This window comes from Pholis gunnellus (assembly GCF_910591455.1).
Source record: "Pholis gunnellus genome assembly, chromosome: 22".
Classification (NCBI taxonomy): domain Eukaryota; kingdom Metazoa; phylum Chordata; class Actinopteri; order Perciformes; family Pholidae; genus Pholis; species Pholis gunnellus.
In genome coordinates this window covers 2,635,699-2,655,541 of record NC_136549.1, presented here as the reverse complement: position 1 = coordinate 2,655,541, position 19,843 = coordinate 2,635,699, and the positions used below count along the sequence as shown (strand labels likewise).

The 19,843-nt window shown below is 42.7% G+C and overlaps 1 protein-coding gene across 2 annotated transcripts in view; it reads right to left on the bottom strand.

The window, feature by feature from the left end:
• Positions 1 to 19,843, bottom strand: part of scube1 (signal peptide, CUB domain, EGF-like 1) — a gene marked incomplete at both ends in the record, with an annotated part of 106,098 nt that overhangs the window by 2,879 nt on the left and 83,376 nt on the right. For both annotated transcript variants that reach the window (XM_079183542.1, XM_079183543.1), the window contains 10 exons: positions 837 to 1,004; positions 1,527 to 1,688; positions 1,801 to 2,004; positions 2,148 to 2,306; positions 2,413 to 2,529; positions 3,629 to 3,727; positions 5,693 to 5,812; positions 5,884 to 6,006; positions 7,634 to 7,750; positions 11,091 to 11,213. In XM_079183542.1, the coding sequence (XP_079039668.1) occupies positions 837 to 1,004; positions 1,527 to 1,688; positions 1,801 to 2,004; positions 2,148 to 2,306; positions 2,413 to 2,529; positions 3,629 to 3,727; positions 5,693 to 5,812; positions 5,884 to 6,006; positions 7,634 to 7,750; positions 11,091 to 11,213 (1,392 nt within the window). The remainder of the gene's footprint in view (positions 1 to 836; positions 1,005 to 1,526; positions 1,689 to 1,800; positions 2,005 to 2,147; positions 2,307 to 2,412; positions 2,530 to 3,628; positions 3,728 to 5,692; positions 5,813 to 5,883; positions 6,007 to 7,633; positions 7,751 to 11,090; positions 11,214 to 19,843) is intronic.

Here is a 19,843-nt window from a genome sequence, read left to right as displayed (position 1 = left end):
GCTGACAAATGGTTTGTGTCAATGCAAATCCAAGCATTCACATACACAGCTTTGAAAGCTCCAATTACACAGGAGCAAATCAAGCTCTTAATCTATAGAATATGAATGGAGGAACATCTCAACAACACTTCAGTATGGATTATAATGTGCTGTCACATAATCATACAGTGGTGTATATATAGGTGACCGCTTAATGGTACAAAAAAAAAGCATGTCTGCAGGACCTGTGCAGCTGATTAAGAACGCTGCTGCTCGAGTCCACACAAGACCAGGAAAGTGGATCACATCACTCCAGTTCCGAAACCTTTCCCCTGGGTTGATGTTGGTCAAAGAATTTACTTCAAAATACTTCTGTTGGTTAATAAATCACTGAATGGTTCATTTATGATCTTCTGCTACATTATGAACCATCCAGACCTCTTAAGTCATCTGGGACACGTCCGCGTTCTGTCCTAAAGTAAAAACCTAATATGGAGAATCAGTTTCTATGCTCCGAACAAACTCCCAGAAAACACTCAGTTCTTTTAAATCAAGGCTGAAGATTTATCTGTTTGCTGCTGAGAAGCACTGAACTGCAACTGTAATTCTTGTATTTTAGTGGATGTTGTAATTGTATTTGAATGTCATTTTGTGGTGTGTTTCTTTTGCACTTTGTCTGGATACTTGATGTTTTGTGTAAAGCATTCTAAATAAACCTTGGTGCGGAAATACGCAATTTATATAAACTTGGCACAGTGCTGATTACGGTAGATTGAGTACGTAGCAACGAAAGGAACACTGTACAAACAGATGTACGGTTTGCATATAGAGATGCACACGTGGACACAAAGCCTCACCTTTGGCCTCACAGTCCCTGAAGGACTCTGATCCATCATACTTGGTCATGAGACCTCCTCCGCAGAGGAAGCAGAGGACACGGCCTGGTTCTGTCTGGTAGGAGCCCAGCTGACAGGGCTGGCATGGACGGAACCCGTCGGAAGAGAAGTGACCGGCTGGACACTGACCTGAGGGAAGGACACAAGAAAGTCTTTATTCTCTCTGTTCTTCTCTTAATGTACCTGTGAGCTTTACGTCTCTCTAAGACACTGATTGAATATATGAACAGCACAATGTCAGAGAGTTTCTCAGCTGGTTAATATCCTACAGCAAAGAGCTCTGTCACTGAATCCACTGACACTGGTCTGTGGTGCTCCCTTGTGGCTGCAGCTCAGATTCACTGGGTATGAATGGACACTGGGTGGTGCCAACCCAACATCTTTATACATCCACATTGTATGTATGTGTTGTCAATGGAGAGAAGGCTTCGTTTATTGCACCTTCGCAGCAAACCTGCACTTTTAGATGAATTAAAATGTCACAATTTCCAACATTGGCAAAGGTAAAAGAAGGAAACAAAAGCCAGGAAAAACATCTGAGGACCTTTAATGGGCTCCAGCTGTGTCTTCATATAATTAATACAGCAATTGTTTCAGTACTGTTGGAGGAAGAATGAAAGATCTGACTGTAATGATGGGACGGTGAGTTACCTCCACACTGAGACACGTTCCTGGCACCGGCGATGCCCTGTCCTTCAGTGCTGGGACACGGTTCACAGGACAGCTGACCCACTGTGTCCTGGTACGTCCCGGGGGGACACTGGACACACTGCTCCTGCTCCCCGCTGTAGAACGTCCCCAAGCCACAGCTCACTGAGGAGGACACAGGTGCAGGTTTGAAGGAATACTTTCTGTGATCTTCCTCTTCGTGACAAGGTGGCAACATCACAACACCAACCCATAACTAGCAAAACTCCAGACTCACCACACTTGCCATCACGGAGGACTTGTCCCGTGCTGCAGGCCTCGGCTCCCTCCGGTACCCGGGACGGTTTCTGGGCCACCTCGTACTCTGTCCCGGAGAACTGGATGTAGAACTGCTGTTTGTTGATGGACTTCCTGAGCGTCCGCATGGCGCTCTGCAGCTTCTGCTTCATCCTTTCCCGCACGCAGTCCACATTGCATGTGTCTAAGCACACATCGGTGTTCATTCAAAAACAAATTGATTATTTTCTTTGTGGATGCTATTCTGCGTGATTCTCTTTGCACATGAAAGTTTACTATTTCATTCCAAGTGGAGAAAGACAAAACAGGTAAGACAGAACACCACACCTGAGGCTTCCTCCTCTTTCATCTCCATCTCAAACTCTGCTGTGATGTGGGAAACCTCTTTTGAGGGAGATTTGCGTCCTCGTCGGCGCTTCTTAGACGAGTCGCACTTGAGGTTGACAAAAGTTACCTGGCAGTCGTCGGTGCAGGGGAACTGGCCTCCTGCCAGGTGAAAAACACAGAGGTGGATAAGGAGAGGGAGAGTCAGTTTTGGTTAAAACATCAATTATAAATGATAGCGTGTCTAAACCCAGCATAAGCTCTGTACCTTGCAGGTTCTGCCTGGATGACTCTCTGTGTTTCTCCTTGTTGCGGGGCCTCAGGTGACACTTGGCGTCTTTGATCTTAAACCTGGCCTTCTGTTTGATGGGCGGGGCCAGCGTGTCTGGATTGATACACAGCAAAGCCAAACAAAAGACTGTTAATCATCATGTAGTATTACAGGTATGTAAAGTCTACATTTTGAAATGCTCAGTCTGCTCTAATTGTTCAGCGCTTGCAGACCTCTACATCTGCGCTGTCGCCGTCTTCACAGCGTCACTGCAGGACCCACTCTGTATATGTTATGTGTCTACAACTTGTCTTATTATCTCACTTCATCTCCTTGTTGTTTACCATGAACATGTTCATCACCCCCTAATGTATTACTAATAAACATAGCACAAAAAGTAAGGACATTTGTGTTTGGTAGATTATTTCTTTGTTGTAACAATGCTTCTTGGCAATAAATCTTATACCGTTGGAAAGCCTTTTAAATGGTGCCACATTTGTAAGGAACATGCATATGTGGGTTGCGTCCATGAAAAATTTGCCAAATCTTCTCTGCCAATGCCAACAGAGCGGTTTATCAGAGACTACCTCCAGAATTTGGGAGTGGAGAGGATGGAATGGCCTGCAGCAGTCCTGACATCAACCCCATTGAACACTTGTGGGATCAGCTTGGGCGTGCTGTTCATGCTAGAGTGACCAACACAACCACGTTGGCTGACTTGCGACAAATGCTTTCTGAAGAATGGGATGTCATCCCACAGCAGTGTGTGAGCAGGCTGGTGACCAGCATGAGGAGGAGGAGCCAGGCTGTTGTGGCTGTGTATGGTTCTTCCACACGCTACTGAGGTTTGTTAAATTAATAAATTGTTAAATTGCCAATATGTCTTGATTCTTCAGACTTCAATCATCCAATCCACCAAACAACACCAAACAAGAGTCAATGGCAAAATAAGCTGTTTTAGCAGAGAAGATTTGGCAACCCACATACTCAGCTGTGCTGCTCATCCCACAAATGCATGTTCCGTACAAATGTGGCACCTTTTAAAAGGGAACTAAACAGGCTTTCCAACGGTATAAGATGTATTGCCAAGAAGCATTGTTACAACAGAGAAATAATCTACCAAACACAAATGTTCTTACTTTTTGTGCTATGTTTATATGCTGAAGATCATAACATCATCATTATTTTTGTGTGTTTCTCAGGCCTTCCGTACCGGCACAGGTGGGTAAGGCCGTGGTGGCGTTCCTATTCTGAGGCGCTTTCCCAGGCTGGACGGGCACTCCGCAGCTCAGTGTGTAGCTGTTCTCTGAGTCTGTTAAAACAAACACACACACACACACAATTATACTGCAGTAGGAGAAGAGAAATCAGACTTGATGATGAGAGCTTAGGGAGTTTTTATTTGGTCTGAAGGACTGTGTGACCTGGTCCTCCTGTTCCATCACACGTCAGAGTCGTGCGTGTGTTGCACTTGGCAGTGGGCTGGACCACGCACAGGATTAATAAGAACTCTATAAATACCGTATTCAGAAACGACAGCCCAGAGGAAAATCTGCTGGCATGTGACCTCAAAACTCCATTGATGGATTAAAGCACAAATGAAAGATCTATGAATCCTGTTTCTTTCTTGATAGAAACAAACAAAAAAAGAAGCTTTTTGAGTGAGCAATAAGGGAGGAAGTCATAAAAGCGAGATGATTAAATAAGAGCCCCGGCTGCATCAAGCCACAGGAATTTACATGGCTCTCTCCCCGTGAACTTAAGACGCTCTCCAAAAAGACAGAAAAACAAATATTTCACTGCGTGCCTGAGAGCTATCCATCATTCTCACACCGCGGCGGCCAAGTTAAACGGAGCGAAGGCCTCGACGTGGAAAAAACGAAGGCGCGATCAAAGAATGTAATCGATTTACAGATGTGTGTTAAGTACTATGGCAGGAGGAGAGGCCGGGGGTGGCAGCCAAAGTGCCGGGACAGGAGAAGCCAAGAGGACCTCGCAGAGTGAAAAACACATCAGTCGGAGTGGAGAGCCCCCCCCGAGGAGTCAACACATACAGCGATAAAGAGAGCGAGCGACCTTGTCAAGCTTTAGTTGCATCGAGAGGAAAGGATGGTAAATCTGCGACTGCGAGCCGTCACCACCAGAGGGAAGCAGCGTGTGACAGAAACAACCCATCTGAGGGAAAAGGCCATTTTAGAGGGATTTACAGGAGCAGAATATATTTCATTTGCTGGGTCACCAACTTAAACACACTCTGTGAATTTTCTCATTCAGAGTGGAAGATCACAGTATATTTCTATTGAAATAAAGTTACATAGATAAATAGCTATCCGAAATATTCATAAACACATTTCTTTTTACATCTAAAGTAATCTCCTTTACACCCAGACTTTCAGACACCCTAAATCTCAAGTGTTGTGAAACTCTATTCCTTCTTGACATATATGATTATGACCTGAATATATTTGGGTCAGACGACAAGAAGAATCTAGAGCTGTGCTAGTCTGTGAGGATGTATTTAGGCACAGCGGTGCTCACAATGACAATGTTAGCAGCTTGTTTGTTCACCATTAGTTTAGCATGTTATTATGCTAACATTCAAGAACTAGCATTAAACACAAAGTGCAGCTGAGGCCAATGTCATTCGTTTTGCAGGTTTTTTGGTCATAAACCAAACATCACAATCCAGCCAAGATGTCAGCGCAAGATGAACAGTCCTTAGGATTCATGGTCGGAACCATAAATCCCTGATGTTGGTGCCAATCCATTGAGTTGATGTCGACATATTTGACCAAATAAGTACAAGTCCTGACCTGCTGTTGGTGAAGTCAGCAGGATTTATCCACTGGGACCATGAATGTCTGTTAAAAAATCTCACAGCAATCCATCCAATAGTTGTTGAGATTCAGTCTTTACCGACAGACATCCCTTTAGAACGGTTAAAAATGATGACAGCTGCAGTTTTTAAATGTCGTACTTGGTAGGCAATGAATGATAAGGCTGAATTCTAAAGCTATAACTGGTAAATGTTTGGTGTTTTCCCATAAATAATTCCCAAAAATAATCAACCTTACCAATGTTTTGTTGTGTCAGCACTAATTGTTTATGGTTCATACTGTAAATCTATAGATAGTCAGCTCAGGAAAATATGAAAGCTGTGTTAGCACAATGCATTTTGTCTTATTGAGTAACCAAATGAACTGTTTGGGCATAAACTGTGTGTGTGTGTGTGTGTGTGTGTGTGTGTGTGTGTGTGTGTGTGTGTGTGTGTGTATACCTGCAAGGAAGAGGGCGTTGGAGGGGCAGGAGAGCGAGCAGACTTCCGCCCCTCCGCTCTTGGCGCATGTCAGCTGGGCTCGGGGTGCTGGCTTCCCATTGGGAAGACACTTCACCGCCTCTGAGGAACACACAGAGTCAGATCACCATGACAACCACCTGGACTCAAACACGCATAGAGCTGGTGCTTACCGATGCAATCTTTCTTGTTCCAGTGGAGCTTCTGTCCAGGCGGACACAAACACTCGTAGCCACCCTGGGTGTTTATGCAACCGTACTCACAGCTCCCGTTGCTGATGCTGCACTCATCGATGTCTGAGGCACAACCACAGGAAGTAATCACAGTTGTAAGACATGATAGGGAGGACAAAAGATCTGGACTTTTTGAGCACATGTCATTTTAGAGATGAGAGAATGTGAAGGCATAACTGTTAAAACCAAACACCCACATACCTTAACATCATTGATACAGTGAGAACATAGAATAAAATAACATTATAAAAATATGAAGTATTTAATATGTATTAAATAAATATTTAATTTGGGCAACTGTGACTCAGTGGTAGAGCAGGGTCGTCCTTCAATCAGAGGATCCCGGCTCCGCTAGTCCATGTCCATGTGTCCGTGGGCAAGACACTTAATCCCAAATTGCTCCCGTAGCTGTGCCCATATGAATGTTGTATGAATGTTAGTTAGCCCTAATGAGCAGGTGACACCTTGCATGGTAGCTCCTGTCATCAGTGAATGAATGGGTGAATGATGACATGTAGTGTTAAAGAGCTTTGAGTGGTAAGAAGACTAGAAAATAACTATACAAGTAGAGTCCATTTACCATTTCATATATCAAATATAATGTCAGTGTTTTATTACATTTTAAGACACAATTCATGTTTTTGTTTTGCATCTTTCCTTCCTGTTTGTATAATGTGAGGTGTTGATGTGACAGGTGATTCTGTTATTCTGTCCCTTTCATATCAATGACAGAAGGCTTAATAACAGAGAGCTCTCTTGGTATAACACAACGAAATGCAAGCAAGTTACATGTTTTTTTTTGTTGTGATCCATTTTCTAAGTCTGACCTAAATAGATTTCTCTCTTGTGTTTTTTATTTAAAAATAGGCTTTTCAAAGATAATCTTTCTAAATTCCTGTCTGTGAATCTGTGAAACTAAAACGTTTTGGTAGGTAATTCTTTTTTTTAATACAGGATAACTTTGACTAAAAGCATTCATGTTTAAGGTGAGCTTTAATTTACATAAAGTGCTAACACACAATATAGATCAATTAAAACGGACCTGGAGGCATACATGAACGCTTTCACTTTCACTTTTCCTCTTGTGGCCAAAATGAGTATTACAACGAAAAAAACGATCAAACAAAACAAAACTGATCATGACAAATAATTTAATCCTTGCAAAACCTTTTTTTTCACCTGCTTACAAACAGAAGAGAAAAAAACGGTCAGAATTAGAAAGAGATACTTTACTCTCAGGGCTTCCGTAGCAGCCTCCGAAATGATCGGACAGTTGAATCAAAAGTTCTCTAAAACAGTTTCAGCACAACCATTAGAATCTTAGGGAGGAGTTACTGCAGGATTGTTGTATTAGACTGTAGCATTTTAGCTGTACCTGGCAACTGAGTGTATGTGTCTGTTGATACAGATCCATCCAGCAGACAAACCAACACACAGACTCACACTGTATGCATCCAATGACATTACTCATTACACACGCAGAAAACTCAGCCAGAAGTTATTCAGAGGAACTGAGCTGTGAGAGTGTTTTTTCAGCAGCAGCAGTCTGCGCCCGCTCAGTGACCCCTCACCTTCACACTCCCTTTTCAGACGCACACACTCACACGAACACACACACGCTCCGACTGAGTCAAACAGCTAGTTCCAGCCCGGTTTGCAGTAGCGGTGACGGATCTGAGCGGGCTCTCACCTCCACAGTGAGTGAGGCCGTACAGGATGTAGCCTTTGCGGCACAGGCACTCGAAGCTGCCGGGGTAGTTGACGCAGGTGTGGTCACAGGTTCTCTCAAAGGAGCATTCGTCGATGTCTGAGGGAGAACGGAGAGATACACTACTGGTGAGAAATACTGGAGACAGTGACCGCTGGAGACATCATCATCAGTGACTCATCACATTAGGCTTCATTTAGTGATAGTGGTTTTCCTGTTCATATCCATACATCTGGCCACTATCATCCACTGTTCGTACTTAAACATACAAAAAAGTAATGCAATGGGCTGTCGCTAAGGAAGTCAGGTGACGTAACATTAGTATAAAGAGCAACAAAGGCTTTGTTCGAAATTGTATACTAACATACTATTCATACTAAGTATGAGAACAAATGAAGAATGGAGTGCATTCACACGGCAACATATGTGGATTCTGTGTACACTAGAAATGCCCGGATGTATACTACATTAGCAAGCATTGACTCAAGTGCCCCACAATGCATTGTGTGTGGGTGCCTTGAGATAAGTCGTCAGTCTTGTGAGATTTTGAGCCAGGCTAAAAGCTGTTAATATGTCATTTTATTAAGTTTTATTTTGTTTTCAGATGACAAAGTAACCACTTAGATTCCCAACAGGTGGTCAGTTTATCCAAATAATGCTGCTGCGACATTTTTGGAGATGTCTGCAGGCACTGGAGGGGTGCCTTGACACCGTCCGGCTGTTGCTTCAGCATACTTCACTGTGAACAGTCTGCTGGCATGCTTACTACGCTTAATGGGGCGACTGTGGCGAGACACTAAATCCCGGAGCTGTGTGTGAATGAGTTAGTCTGATAGGCAGGTGGTACCTAGCCCCTGCCATCAGTGTGTGAATGACAGGTAGTGTGAACGCGCATTGAGTGGTCGAAAAGACTACAAAAAGCAAGTACAGTCCATTTACCATTTAGCATGCAGTACGTTAGCATGCAATACATTAGTATGCAATACGTTAGCATGCAATCTCGAAGACAGACAAAGTTGGATGAACGGGTGAAACAAACAAAGGACTTTCATCCAGAAGAACACTGTTTATGTCCTGTGTGAAACAAAAAGTAATCCGTGACTAATTTTACCTTACTTTTGTTACGTAATTACGTACTTAACTAACATCTATGTAAGTTACACAAACAAACCTTTTGAACCCGAACCACTATCTTCTTCAACCCGGTTTGTTGTCTAAACAGGTTCTGTACTACGCTTGTGCCTACTGATTTTTCCCATTAATGTCAGTTGACACTGTCAGTCTCTTCTTTCTTTTCTTGTTACCCCCCAAAAAAGTGACATAATGATCTAAAAAATACAACTAAAGGCTTTAATAATAAAGTAGATCAAAACAATGCCAAATGCATTCCTGCTTTGCATAAACCCTTTGCATCAGTTCAGATGAATATTTTAGCCTCACAACCTGCCGATGTCCCTTCCACGGTTCTACAACTGCATCACAGGTGTTGTCTGATTCACAACACGTTAATGAAATCATGAACTGATGAAGTCATGGTTTAATTCAGCCCAGTGAGAGCTCTGGGGTTTTGTCCCGCTGCAAAGGTCAGTGGGACGAGTGGTTCACAGATATGTAATCTTAATGACTCATTTATGGAGAAAGACAGGCTGGTTACCGCGGACTAAAGAGGCCTTCCTATCAATCACAGTGGACAGTATAGTAAACAAATACATGAGTTCCATACTAAACTAGGATTCTAATAAACCAGTTTGGAAAAACTTTACTGAACTGAGGTTTAGCCGGCTCAAATTCACCGTTACTCAGTGTCTGTGTCCGTGTGTGTGACTCTGTATACTGGTCCAGCTCTGGATATTATTAACCTATCAGGAATGGAGGCTGCCGTTTTTCAGCTCACCTGGTTTATTTCAGGCTGTTCCGCCGGGCTTTACAGGGGCTAAAAATACAACATGTCATAATGGAGTTTGTCATGTGGAGGAAGTTGTTAAGGCTCTGGATGTTGCCTTGGTAAATATTCCGGGCATCTGTTCGTGTGGGGATAAGGAATAGGTCGCCTGTTTCGAGCTAGCCCACGAGCACGTAAACTGAACTCAGCAGCTGTTGAAGGTAAAAGGAACAGATATGAAATACATGTTGGTTTGGCTGATGTGATCCTCTGTGAGGTCACGATGAGGTGGTTTGACAGTGATTGCTGACATTGACCTAACTGCTGACACTCTCTCTAAACTTTATAGAATAGAAGGAATAACTTGGGGAAATTGCTTATGCAAATATGGCCAATTATTCATCTTTCTGCTTTGGTTTCCATGCCAGTTCTGGCAAAATACACTGGCATGTATTACCAGGAGCTATTTTCTCTGGAAAAGCTCACCAGCACAGAAAGAGCTGGCAAATCAAGCATTTAATTTCATTCTAAGGTCATGTTGAAGCTGAACAGTCCAGATGTCAGTGGATGGGACCAAACTTGAACGCTATTGGCTGGTGTGGTACAGTGGCAATGGTGTGTCAGAAACAGGCGCTGACGCCGTGATGTGGCTAACAACACTCAACACCACGTTATCAAAGACTTCAAACGCACTGAGGGAGATGCACAGTTCATCCGACACACAGAGGCACACACGTACACACTGCCGGCGGTTTTGGGCCGGGGACAGAAACGCTTCTGGGTTTTGTTTTTAACAAAAATAATTTTGTGTTTGTCTGCTCTCACTTGCTGCGACTTGTAACCAGGAATCCGCCTTTGGACGAACAAACATCACCGCTGATCTGATGTGGCTCCTACATGTACACTGCACACCCAGCTGAGGACGTCAAACTGCAGATTCTATGACGCACGCTTGACCTTTTCTCTTTTAAGCATTTAGGCGAATACATTACAGGTGAATAGAGTAAAAAAATAAAACGTTAACGAATAGATATCACCATAATATGTCCCCAGTTAATTACTGACATTAAGATAAGTATTTTTTGTATTAAAAGTTTTCTAAAATTGTATGTTTGAATATGCAAATGAGTCCATCAGTCCAGTAGATGACAGCAAACAAAGGAGCATTCAATAGCAAGATGGCATGGTTGCTACAGCATAGTTTCTGCAATGCTCTATTGAATATTTGCATTGCTGTAACTATCAGAGAAGCAGTAGGCCTTTAAGCATTAAGTGGAATATGTCAACAAAGTCAAGACAATATTCAATATGTTCATGGAAAAACAGTCAAAAACATTGCTAGTGTGTCAGAAGTCCTCAATCCCTGTAGCCCCACCGAGCTAAATAATCACCAGCCACCACTAATGTGGTTCATAAAACAAGTACTCTCTTTGAGTTTTGTCAAGTAAAACCAAAGAGCTGAACATTCTAATGATTGCCTCTGAGTGTGTTTAGACCTGACTGCTGAGTCCGATGACACAATGAGAATCTGTGGATTGACAGCTGTTGATCACTGACCTTGGCATGACCGTTCATCGGTGAGCAGTTTATGGCCTTTCTGGCAGCTGCATTCGAAGGAGCCCACCGTGTTCCTGCAGAAGTGATCGCAGCCTCCGTTGTTCTCCTGGCATTCGTCGATGTCTGGGTGGAGAAACAGAAAGGTCGATCAGCGAAGGCACAGGTTTGTGTCAAAGCTCAACCGGATTTTAGACAAGACTCTGTGTACCTACAGTACCTAGTGTAGACAAAATGAGTACCGTCACGTTTTCAGAATTTTAGCGTTGAAGTATCGGTTTGCATGACATCCCTGGAGCACACCAAACAGTTAATGTACTTCTGGTGTCATGTAACATGCTGACTTTACTGAGTCTATTCGTCATGTTCACTGTGATTCAATGTTTTAATGTATTTCTCTCTCCTATGATCTTTTTACTGACTTTTCCAAATTAGGTACAGTGTTTCATTGTGGTGTGTGTACTGGAATGGAACACTTTGTGTTTTTGCTAACAGGGCTCCAGCAGGCAGCGTGGATGAGTCTTTGGAGGTTCAGCTTGTTCATTGTGATCCCTGTCTCATCCCATGATACGCTAGTTACCTGGAACTAATGCAGTCAGGCAGAGAAGAGAGAAAAAGGAGAGATCTAGTAATGGAAAGTGGCTGATGGCCAAGAAAAGGGGTAACTGCGACATCTTTATATCTTAATGTTTCAATAAAAAAATAAGAAAAGAAAGTAAGGAAAGTAGGGTGAAGCAAAAAGCATCATTAAAAGCACTTGTTCTACATGTGGGTCTTGTAATACAAAGTCGTTTCTTGATCCTGCCAAGAACAAAGAGGTGAAACCAGTTTGTTGTCGTCCTTTCAGAACGATTTATATCTAATTTGTAGTTATCATAAAATGCTTTGCACCCTAAACCTGCAGGTGAATCTACAAACTCAGTGAAAACAACTCTAAAAGTTTATTTGATTTCTAAAATAGTAAAACAAACCGTGATACCTGAGCTCTAGTCCAGGTGTGGCGCAGCCATCCAGAGGCATACATTCTAAAATGATAACAAGGCCAATGTAACCGCCCCGAGGCAGCATGCTCAGTGGCAACCACAAACCTGCTGCCAGATCTGGCAAACCCCAACAATCCAGCTTACGGTGCCCTCAGATGAACCCAAACTATTGAATCATGTCACTGGCTTTTTCCCATAAATACATATTGCTGCTCCTTATCTCTCTTTTATAGAAAGTGTTCCCTATCCAGATAAGATTTGTCTTCCATTTGTCACTGGAAAAACTTTGTTTCTAGAGGAGGAAAGATCAGGCTGGAAAGAGGTGTGTAGAGGTTGAGGGTGGAGGAGGACGAGGAGAGGAGCATGGAGCAAAGGAGGAGCGAGAGGGGACAATAGTCTAGCAGATTACACAGGGTAAGCCCTTTTTGATTGGTGCTCTAAGTGATGAAAACTGTGAGGGCTTAACACCTAAGCCCTTGAGCTGGGGAATAAGTCCAGCAAGACACCACAGAGACATGGGGGAGGAGGAGAGGGGGGGAGAAGTTGGAGTATGGAGGTAGAGGAGACAATATACAGAAGAAGAGAGAGGAAAAGGAGAAACATAAGGACAAATTGTTCTGGTGTACCAGACAACATGCTTGGTCGATAAAGCTGATTTTGATATAACACAAAGTTGTAGCCATGACAGTAAACAATGCTTCAAATATGGATGTTGTCACAAAGAAACTAGAAATTTTAAGACATGGATCCTTCCCAGACATCTTCCATCCGGCATCACAGAAGATCTAGACCAGGGTCACCAACCTTTTTGAAACGGAGAGCTACTTTAAGGGTACTGAGTAGTACGAAGGGCTACTTGTTTGATACAAACTTCCTGAATAACAAAGTGGCACAGATCACCTTTTAATAATAATATATATATGTGAAGAGACTGTCTGATCACATGTCAATGTTAATTATTCCTCACAATAATTATTAACAATGACTGTGTATTTTGTTCAAAATCACACCTGTTATATTTTTGTACAAATTATCACTTATAACATTTTTTAGGAAATCATTAACTGTCATATCTTATGACAGTTAATGATTTACATCATGACTCGTTTGTACAAACCACTACCTTTGTAACATTTTTGAACAAATCATGAACTCCGTCCCATGTTTATACAAATGATCAGTTATGTAAGATTGTTATCCGAGTGATATCCGGCCAATCCAAAGACGAGGATTGTAACCAATTAATTGTAGTTATACAATGGTGACATGGTCCACCCACTTAGTATCAAAAAGAAAAACTACAGGTGAAAGTTTTGCGAGCAGAAGAGCAGTGATAGTAGTGAGCACTAGGGGACGCACCTCGCGCTCAAAGCATGGTTTTCTTCTCGCAGGCTGCAATTTTGCCCGCGCGAGCAGAGATATTCTGCGAGGAGCGATGTGAAAGCACTCGTCAAAGTAATATACACGCGCTGCTGTTTAATTTGCACGGGTGGAACATCTACATACGCGCGGTTGGATCTTATTTGTGCTCTCGCATTTTGACAGTGATTTACCCGTGTTGGCTACCTCTGATCTAAACAGTCACCGCAGTTTCAAGGTGGGCATCCAAGATGAGTGAAATGTAAATTGTGAAATATGGTCACCATCTCCCAATCTGTTCCTGATTTATGGCAGTAAATAGTGCTCAGAAAAGTGTTTTTGCAGAGTATTGTGATGTTAAATGAAGTTGACCTTTGACCTTTTGGAGATAAAGTGTCCTTGAGTCCAAGTGGATGTTTGTGCCAGATGTAATGAAATTCCCTACAGGTGTTCCTGAGATATCACGTTCATGAGAATCAGATGGACCTGAGGCCACAGTCACCTTTGACCACCAAATTCTAATCAGTTAATTCTTGAGTCCAAGTGGACATTTGTGCCAACATTTTTGAAATTCTATCAAGGCGTTCATGAGATATAGATCTTTGATTCTCTGCCCAAACTCGATTGAGCCTGACCCGACCACCGGGTTCAGGCCAGGCTGTAAATTGCCCGAGTTTATATCTGGTCAGGTTAGCACCAATGTTGACAGCCATCCTATCCGGCCATATTAATGAGGAGATATGTTTCACTGTGATCTATGTGGGTAGCTATATGCTTTGTTATTAGTCATAATGTAATCTTCAATTTAATTTGATCTTCCATTTTTTAACTTGCTATCCGCTCACTGGCCCTCTGTTAATTTCAGTTGAGCAGGAGTGCTTCATGTTATCATCAATAACCTACATAACCTGCATCATTTCAAGACCGCTATTTGATTATTGTCTTGTGTACTTTTTACTTCTGTTCGAGAATCGTGTCACCGACAGAAGTTGCCCAGAACAGAGTCCCGACTCCCTCCTCTCAGGAGAAATGTTCTACAATATATGGCATACAACTAACGAGTAACTTCTGCCCTGGTTCCTGCTTGGGGCGGGCATGGATATGCGGTTAATGTAGGGTTGGGACTGATTATTTGGCACCTTTTTGTTTTGTTGTGTAACTAAACCTAAAAAAAATTAAGTATTTGGAAGTTTATTTTAAAAAGACACTATATATGTAATGAGCGGAAACTGACACTCCATCCCAGACACGTACAAAACTGACACTAGAGGTGTCAAGAGAAGGTGGTGAGAGGACAGAGACGTCCAGTCAACACACACTCTCAAATGGCCCTCAGCGGCCAGTAACTAAGCCGCTGTGTTTTTCCATCAGGGTAGACTCTGGCCTCCCTGGCCTGATCATCTCAGTCTGTATCGTCAGAGAGCTTCTACTGAATGAACTCTTCATCTAAATATGGAGCCGAGACAGGAATCCACAGCGAGGTGGCTGCTCGTGCGGTAAAAATGTAGTAAACTGTGTGTCCCGCTGAGCCCTGTCAGCGGCCTTTTAGAGGGATTGTCCCTCCATCTGGCTCGGCTGAAACGGATATCCCCATGGCTGGTGGGAAGAAAATGAGGCTCTGTCTTTTTTTTTAAGGAGAGTGGGAAAGGTAAGGGTGTTCAAGTAGACTTAAGTGTACGTCTAACGTCCCGAAATGTGATATCATATCAGGAGAGAAGCTTTTAGATCTGCTCTCAACTGCCAGTCTATCACCTCCTCTTGACTTTGTGCTTTTCCTCCTGTCTGACACTCTCTTGTTTTTAATGTATTCCCAGTTTCGCTCCTCCAATGCTCTGTTGTCTCATGTCTAACCTGCAGCGCCGTCTGCCAAAGGATTCAAATCAGTAATGGTCATCTTCTTGTTCTTTTCTTTGACATGCTGACAGTAGCTGGTAGGCTGATCTCTATCTGTGACACAGCAGGAGGAATGGATTTTTTCCCTCCCTTCAGGTTACAAACACACTGTATAATTGCCAACCATGAGACTTCTTTTCAAGACAAGGACATTTTAACTTGATCTTTTCCTCCATTTTGTGATTTTTAAAGGAATCAGATAAGAAAAAATGGCACAGAAACCACAAGAAGAACAGCTTTAGGAGTTGAGGAAAACTGGATTCCCGAATCAGGCGTGTTGGTAAGTGAGCAAGTCCACAACATTCCCCCTCTGCCCACAACGTCTCTGCTCTAATGCCTATGTAGAAACAGTAGATACCACCCTGGGTCTACCCAATGCAGACAGACACAGCTTCGTAATTATTCTAGCAGCCACAAACACTGGCAGAACGGCCGCAGCTACCCACACTTAATGGCCACTCTGGGGATGGCTGAGCCTCATGACAGGGTCTATAATTACCTTTAATGGAGCTTAAATAAGCTTTGTGCTTAAATAAATACATTAAGCCTCCACACATCTTGAAATAATAAAGTTCAGTGAGTGGAGAGAGAGCACAGGAGAGTGGGTGCAGGGAGAATGAAGGGTGGCCTGACGTGTGTGGCAGTTCTGAGAATGTCAGTTGTCCCTCTGGTGTTTAACCTCTATCAATGTTTACCACTGCAACCATTGTAGTTTGTCATGTTAACATGCTATTTGCTTATTAGCACAATACTCATTATATGTTTTTGTCCAAAGCAAAGTACGAATGAGGTACAATCCAAGTTAGATCAAGGAGATGACTTTGAGAATAATGCCTCAACAGTTAAGACCAATTCATACTTTCCTCGCCCGCTTGTCCATGAGGGTCTGCTTCGGTCTGGGAGATGTATATGTCGTTATCCGCCCATGTCTACGCAGACCGCCCAAAATGTGTGACCACACACACTTTATGCATCCTCCAGTTTTGTGCAACACTCTAGCCCAGTTGGTGGTGTTTGCACCTCTAGCTGGTTTGCCAAGAGGAAGAATAAGATAACAAAGTGGATGCTTGTTCTGAATAGAAGTTGTGTGAGGAGATTACCTGTATCTAAATATTTTGCTCTAAAATAAATACAATGACAGTCAAATGGCATTGAACTTCTGGCTCACAACATCTCGGTGCAATCAAATGGAATGGAGTGTAGACCGGGAAATGTGCATGCCTGGAAAGCCAGACCGACGCAGACCCTCAATGGGAGTTGTTTAGGTTAGCCGAAGTCATCAGGATTTAAGCTCTGAAATAAATTTCATGGGAATCCATCTCATAGTCGCGATATTTTAGTCTGGATCAAAGTGGACAAAACTTTGGACAGACTGGAAGACTGACATCGACATTCATAGAGCCATGTCGCTGGCATGGCTAGAAATGTGGAACTACTACAACAGCTTTCTCTGTGTAAGAGCAGAAGAGTAGAATTGTGAATAAAATCAGTGTTCACATGAATGAGCAGCTTGATGCCATCATGTACAAACATCTGGGGTGCCAGAAGCCATCTGGCCTGAGGCGTTTGTTCATGAAGACGCTCCTAATGAACTAATTAGTGCTTCACATGGACTGAGGAAAAAAACACGCTGGGCATTGTCTCCGCTTATTTCCACCGATCACACAAAAGGGTAAAAAGCATGCACACTTCTCTCACTTGAATGTTTCATCCACAAACGGCTGTCTGCCCTTGTGGGAGAGGATTCATTCGTCACTTTCACAATACAAGGATACACACACACACACACAGACACACACACTGGCTGTGTCCCGGGATCCATCTCTGACATTTACTCTAGACGATCAATATGTTGCTCCGGCCTTCGATCAATACTTTCACCCTTTACCAAGAGCTGTTTTTCTCTCTGAATATAACATAGCTCTGACAGACATTTTGAATCTCTTGCTGACAGACTGGCTATCTGCTGCTGCCTGCATGTGCAGGTTTCAAACCGACCAAATGTGGTACTTTTTACAGCCTTTTTAAAGCTGGATTTAAGAGCAATTTAACGACCAAAATAAAGAAATAAAGAGACTGGCAAAAGCTGTCTATTTCCAATTCAACATAGCTAATGAAAAATTGTGAGACTATAAATAGAAATTTAAAAAAATGATTACTCTGAAATGATTTAAGAAAATGGTCCATGAAAACATAACATCATATTGTATTAACCTTGTTCTTTCTTGCCGTTACTTTATTCAATATGAAATAACAAAAATGTTTAGTGAAAACTAGAGACCATCTTGCGATGGGATCACAGCAGCCAGCAGGGAGTCTTCCTGTCAGGTCTGACCGTTCCATTCAGATTTTGTGCAAATTTTAACAGAATTTACAGAAAACCTGCACTAAAAAAGCTAACTGCTACAGATTTCCATCCACTACAGTGCAATTGGGAGTTGAGAGTATCGACATAGCATCGTGGTGCTAATTAGCCAAGTTGGGTGCAAATTAAAAAATTGCAGAAGAAGAGGGTGCAATGAAATGACGTAGTAAAATGAGCTCCAGGCAAACGTGAAACGAGCAAAAAACATGCAAAGTGTGAAGAAAATATGACATTTCTGTTTGTTTCATGTAATAATGTGAGGAAGGTTACAGTCTCCTCATCTCTCCACACAGATCTGATGTTTTCAACTCTTCATCAGAAGCTTAAATGACATTAAAGTTACATGCTTCACTGCACTTTGTTACATTTTCTTTTTATCAATACACACTTTTCTAACTCAGCCAAGAGTAAAACTTTTTTACTCTTTGATGTGCAAATTCAAAATGCACATAAAAAGAGGTGGATGTAAATGCACTAATTTACTCACGTGACATCAGAGTCTTTGCTGGTATCTGACAGCTGTGAAGTTAATCAGTCAGACTATTAAAGAAAGTTAAATGTTTGCATTCTAATCCATAGTTAACTGATGAAATGCTGTAGCAATGGTTTCAGTCAGGAGCACAGTTGTCTGACACTCTTTAGCAGCAGAGGAAGCAGCTGTGGTTCAGGTGTTGTATGACAGACCATGAAAATCTTAGGCCCTGTTCACACCCGCAGTGTGCTGGGTGATCTGATCACAAGTAAACAGCTCTAAGTGTGCCAGTGCACACCACGGACTGAAAAAAATAAGGATGTCATCTCGATGACATCACCCATAGGTTTCTGAAGAGCCGCTGTGAAGCTCAAAGTGGGCGGCTCCAGGCGTCGACTTCTTTGCAGTGATGACTCTGCCTAACTCTAAAAATGGGTAAAGAGGGGGGTCGTTGGAGGAGCTGAGACGGCTGAGACAGGTGACGCAGTAGAGCAGCAACACCCACCTTTCACTAAAAGAATGATGCGTAACTTTCAGGCTTAATATAATTGAAATGGGTGAGTTATATGAATTAATAATATTCACCTTCAGTACATTTGTCATGAATGGGGATATTAGCTGAAGAGACAGAACGTTTTTTTTAACCAGGCTGTTTTGTACATGTAAAGTTGGGCATTTTAACATGGGGATCTATGGGGATTAACTGTCTTTTGGAGCCAGCAGTGGTCATTTAAGGAAGTGCAGTTTACACCTGGCATTATATTGCCTCTCCAGTGACAACTTGTGATCGGATCTTACTTCCTCGCTCTATATGCAAATAAACATGTACATAATTTCCATTTGTGTTGTTTTTAACCTGCAGGAGGCAGCAATGCACTTCCTGTGCCTAGGCCGCCGAGAATTGAAAGAAGAAGAAATCAAACAGTATAGACTGTGTGTATTCCTGGGCGTGTTCTAGGAAGCACAAATTGCCGAAGATGTTTGCTCGTGATATATCTCTATGGCGTAGTTTCAGACCTTGTGGACCAATAGCTTACTTAATTTGATACAAGTGAATGAGTATGTACTTCCGTCTGAGTAGGCGGTCCTTAATGTGGACACATTCATGTACACACTGCTAACAGAATGTGGCCATATTCCTAGACCACCACCAAATGTGGTCTGAGCAATTGGATTTCAATGTGTCCTCAGTGCGCCTTTCGTGCATTCACACCTGTACTTAGAGCTGTCCACCTGTGATCGGCTCACCCGAGATTCATGTTAATGCCAGGTGTGAACAGGGCCTTAGAGCAGCAAGTTTGCTTGATGTGAGTAATTGATTAGGAGTAAATTGGGTTAGAAAACATATTCAGGCTCTTTTTAATGCAATATTTCAGTAATCCAAATGGCAGGCCTTTTGCACAACGAGAATTTGAAGTGAATCCACTGGTAGTTGAACGGTGACCTTGAGGGGATTCATTTTTCTTCCAGGTTATATATTGGGGATGTGAACTTTTCACATACACTGCTCTGGCTGAGCAGGAGGCTAAGGACCAAATGAGAAGGCTTGCTAATATCCACCTGGGCCAAAGGAAACAAGTCCTCCACCCCCACTGCCTACTCTTCTGTAAGCCTCGAGCTGGGTTTGAGAAGTCCAGTGTTTGGAGCGAGAAACCCGACTCCAGAAGGGACCCTGATGCTGCTG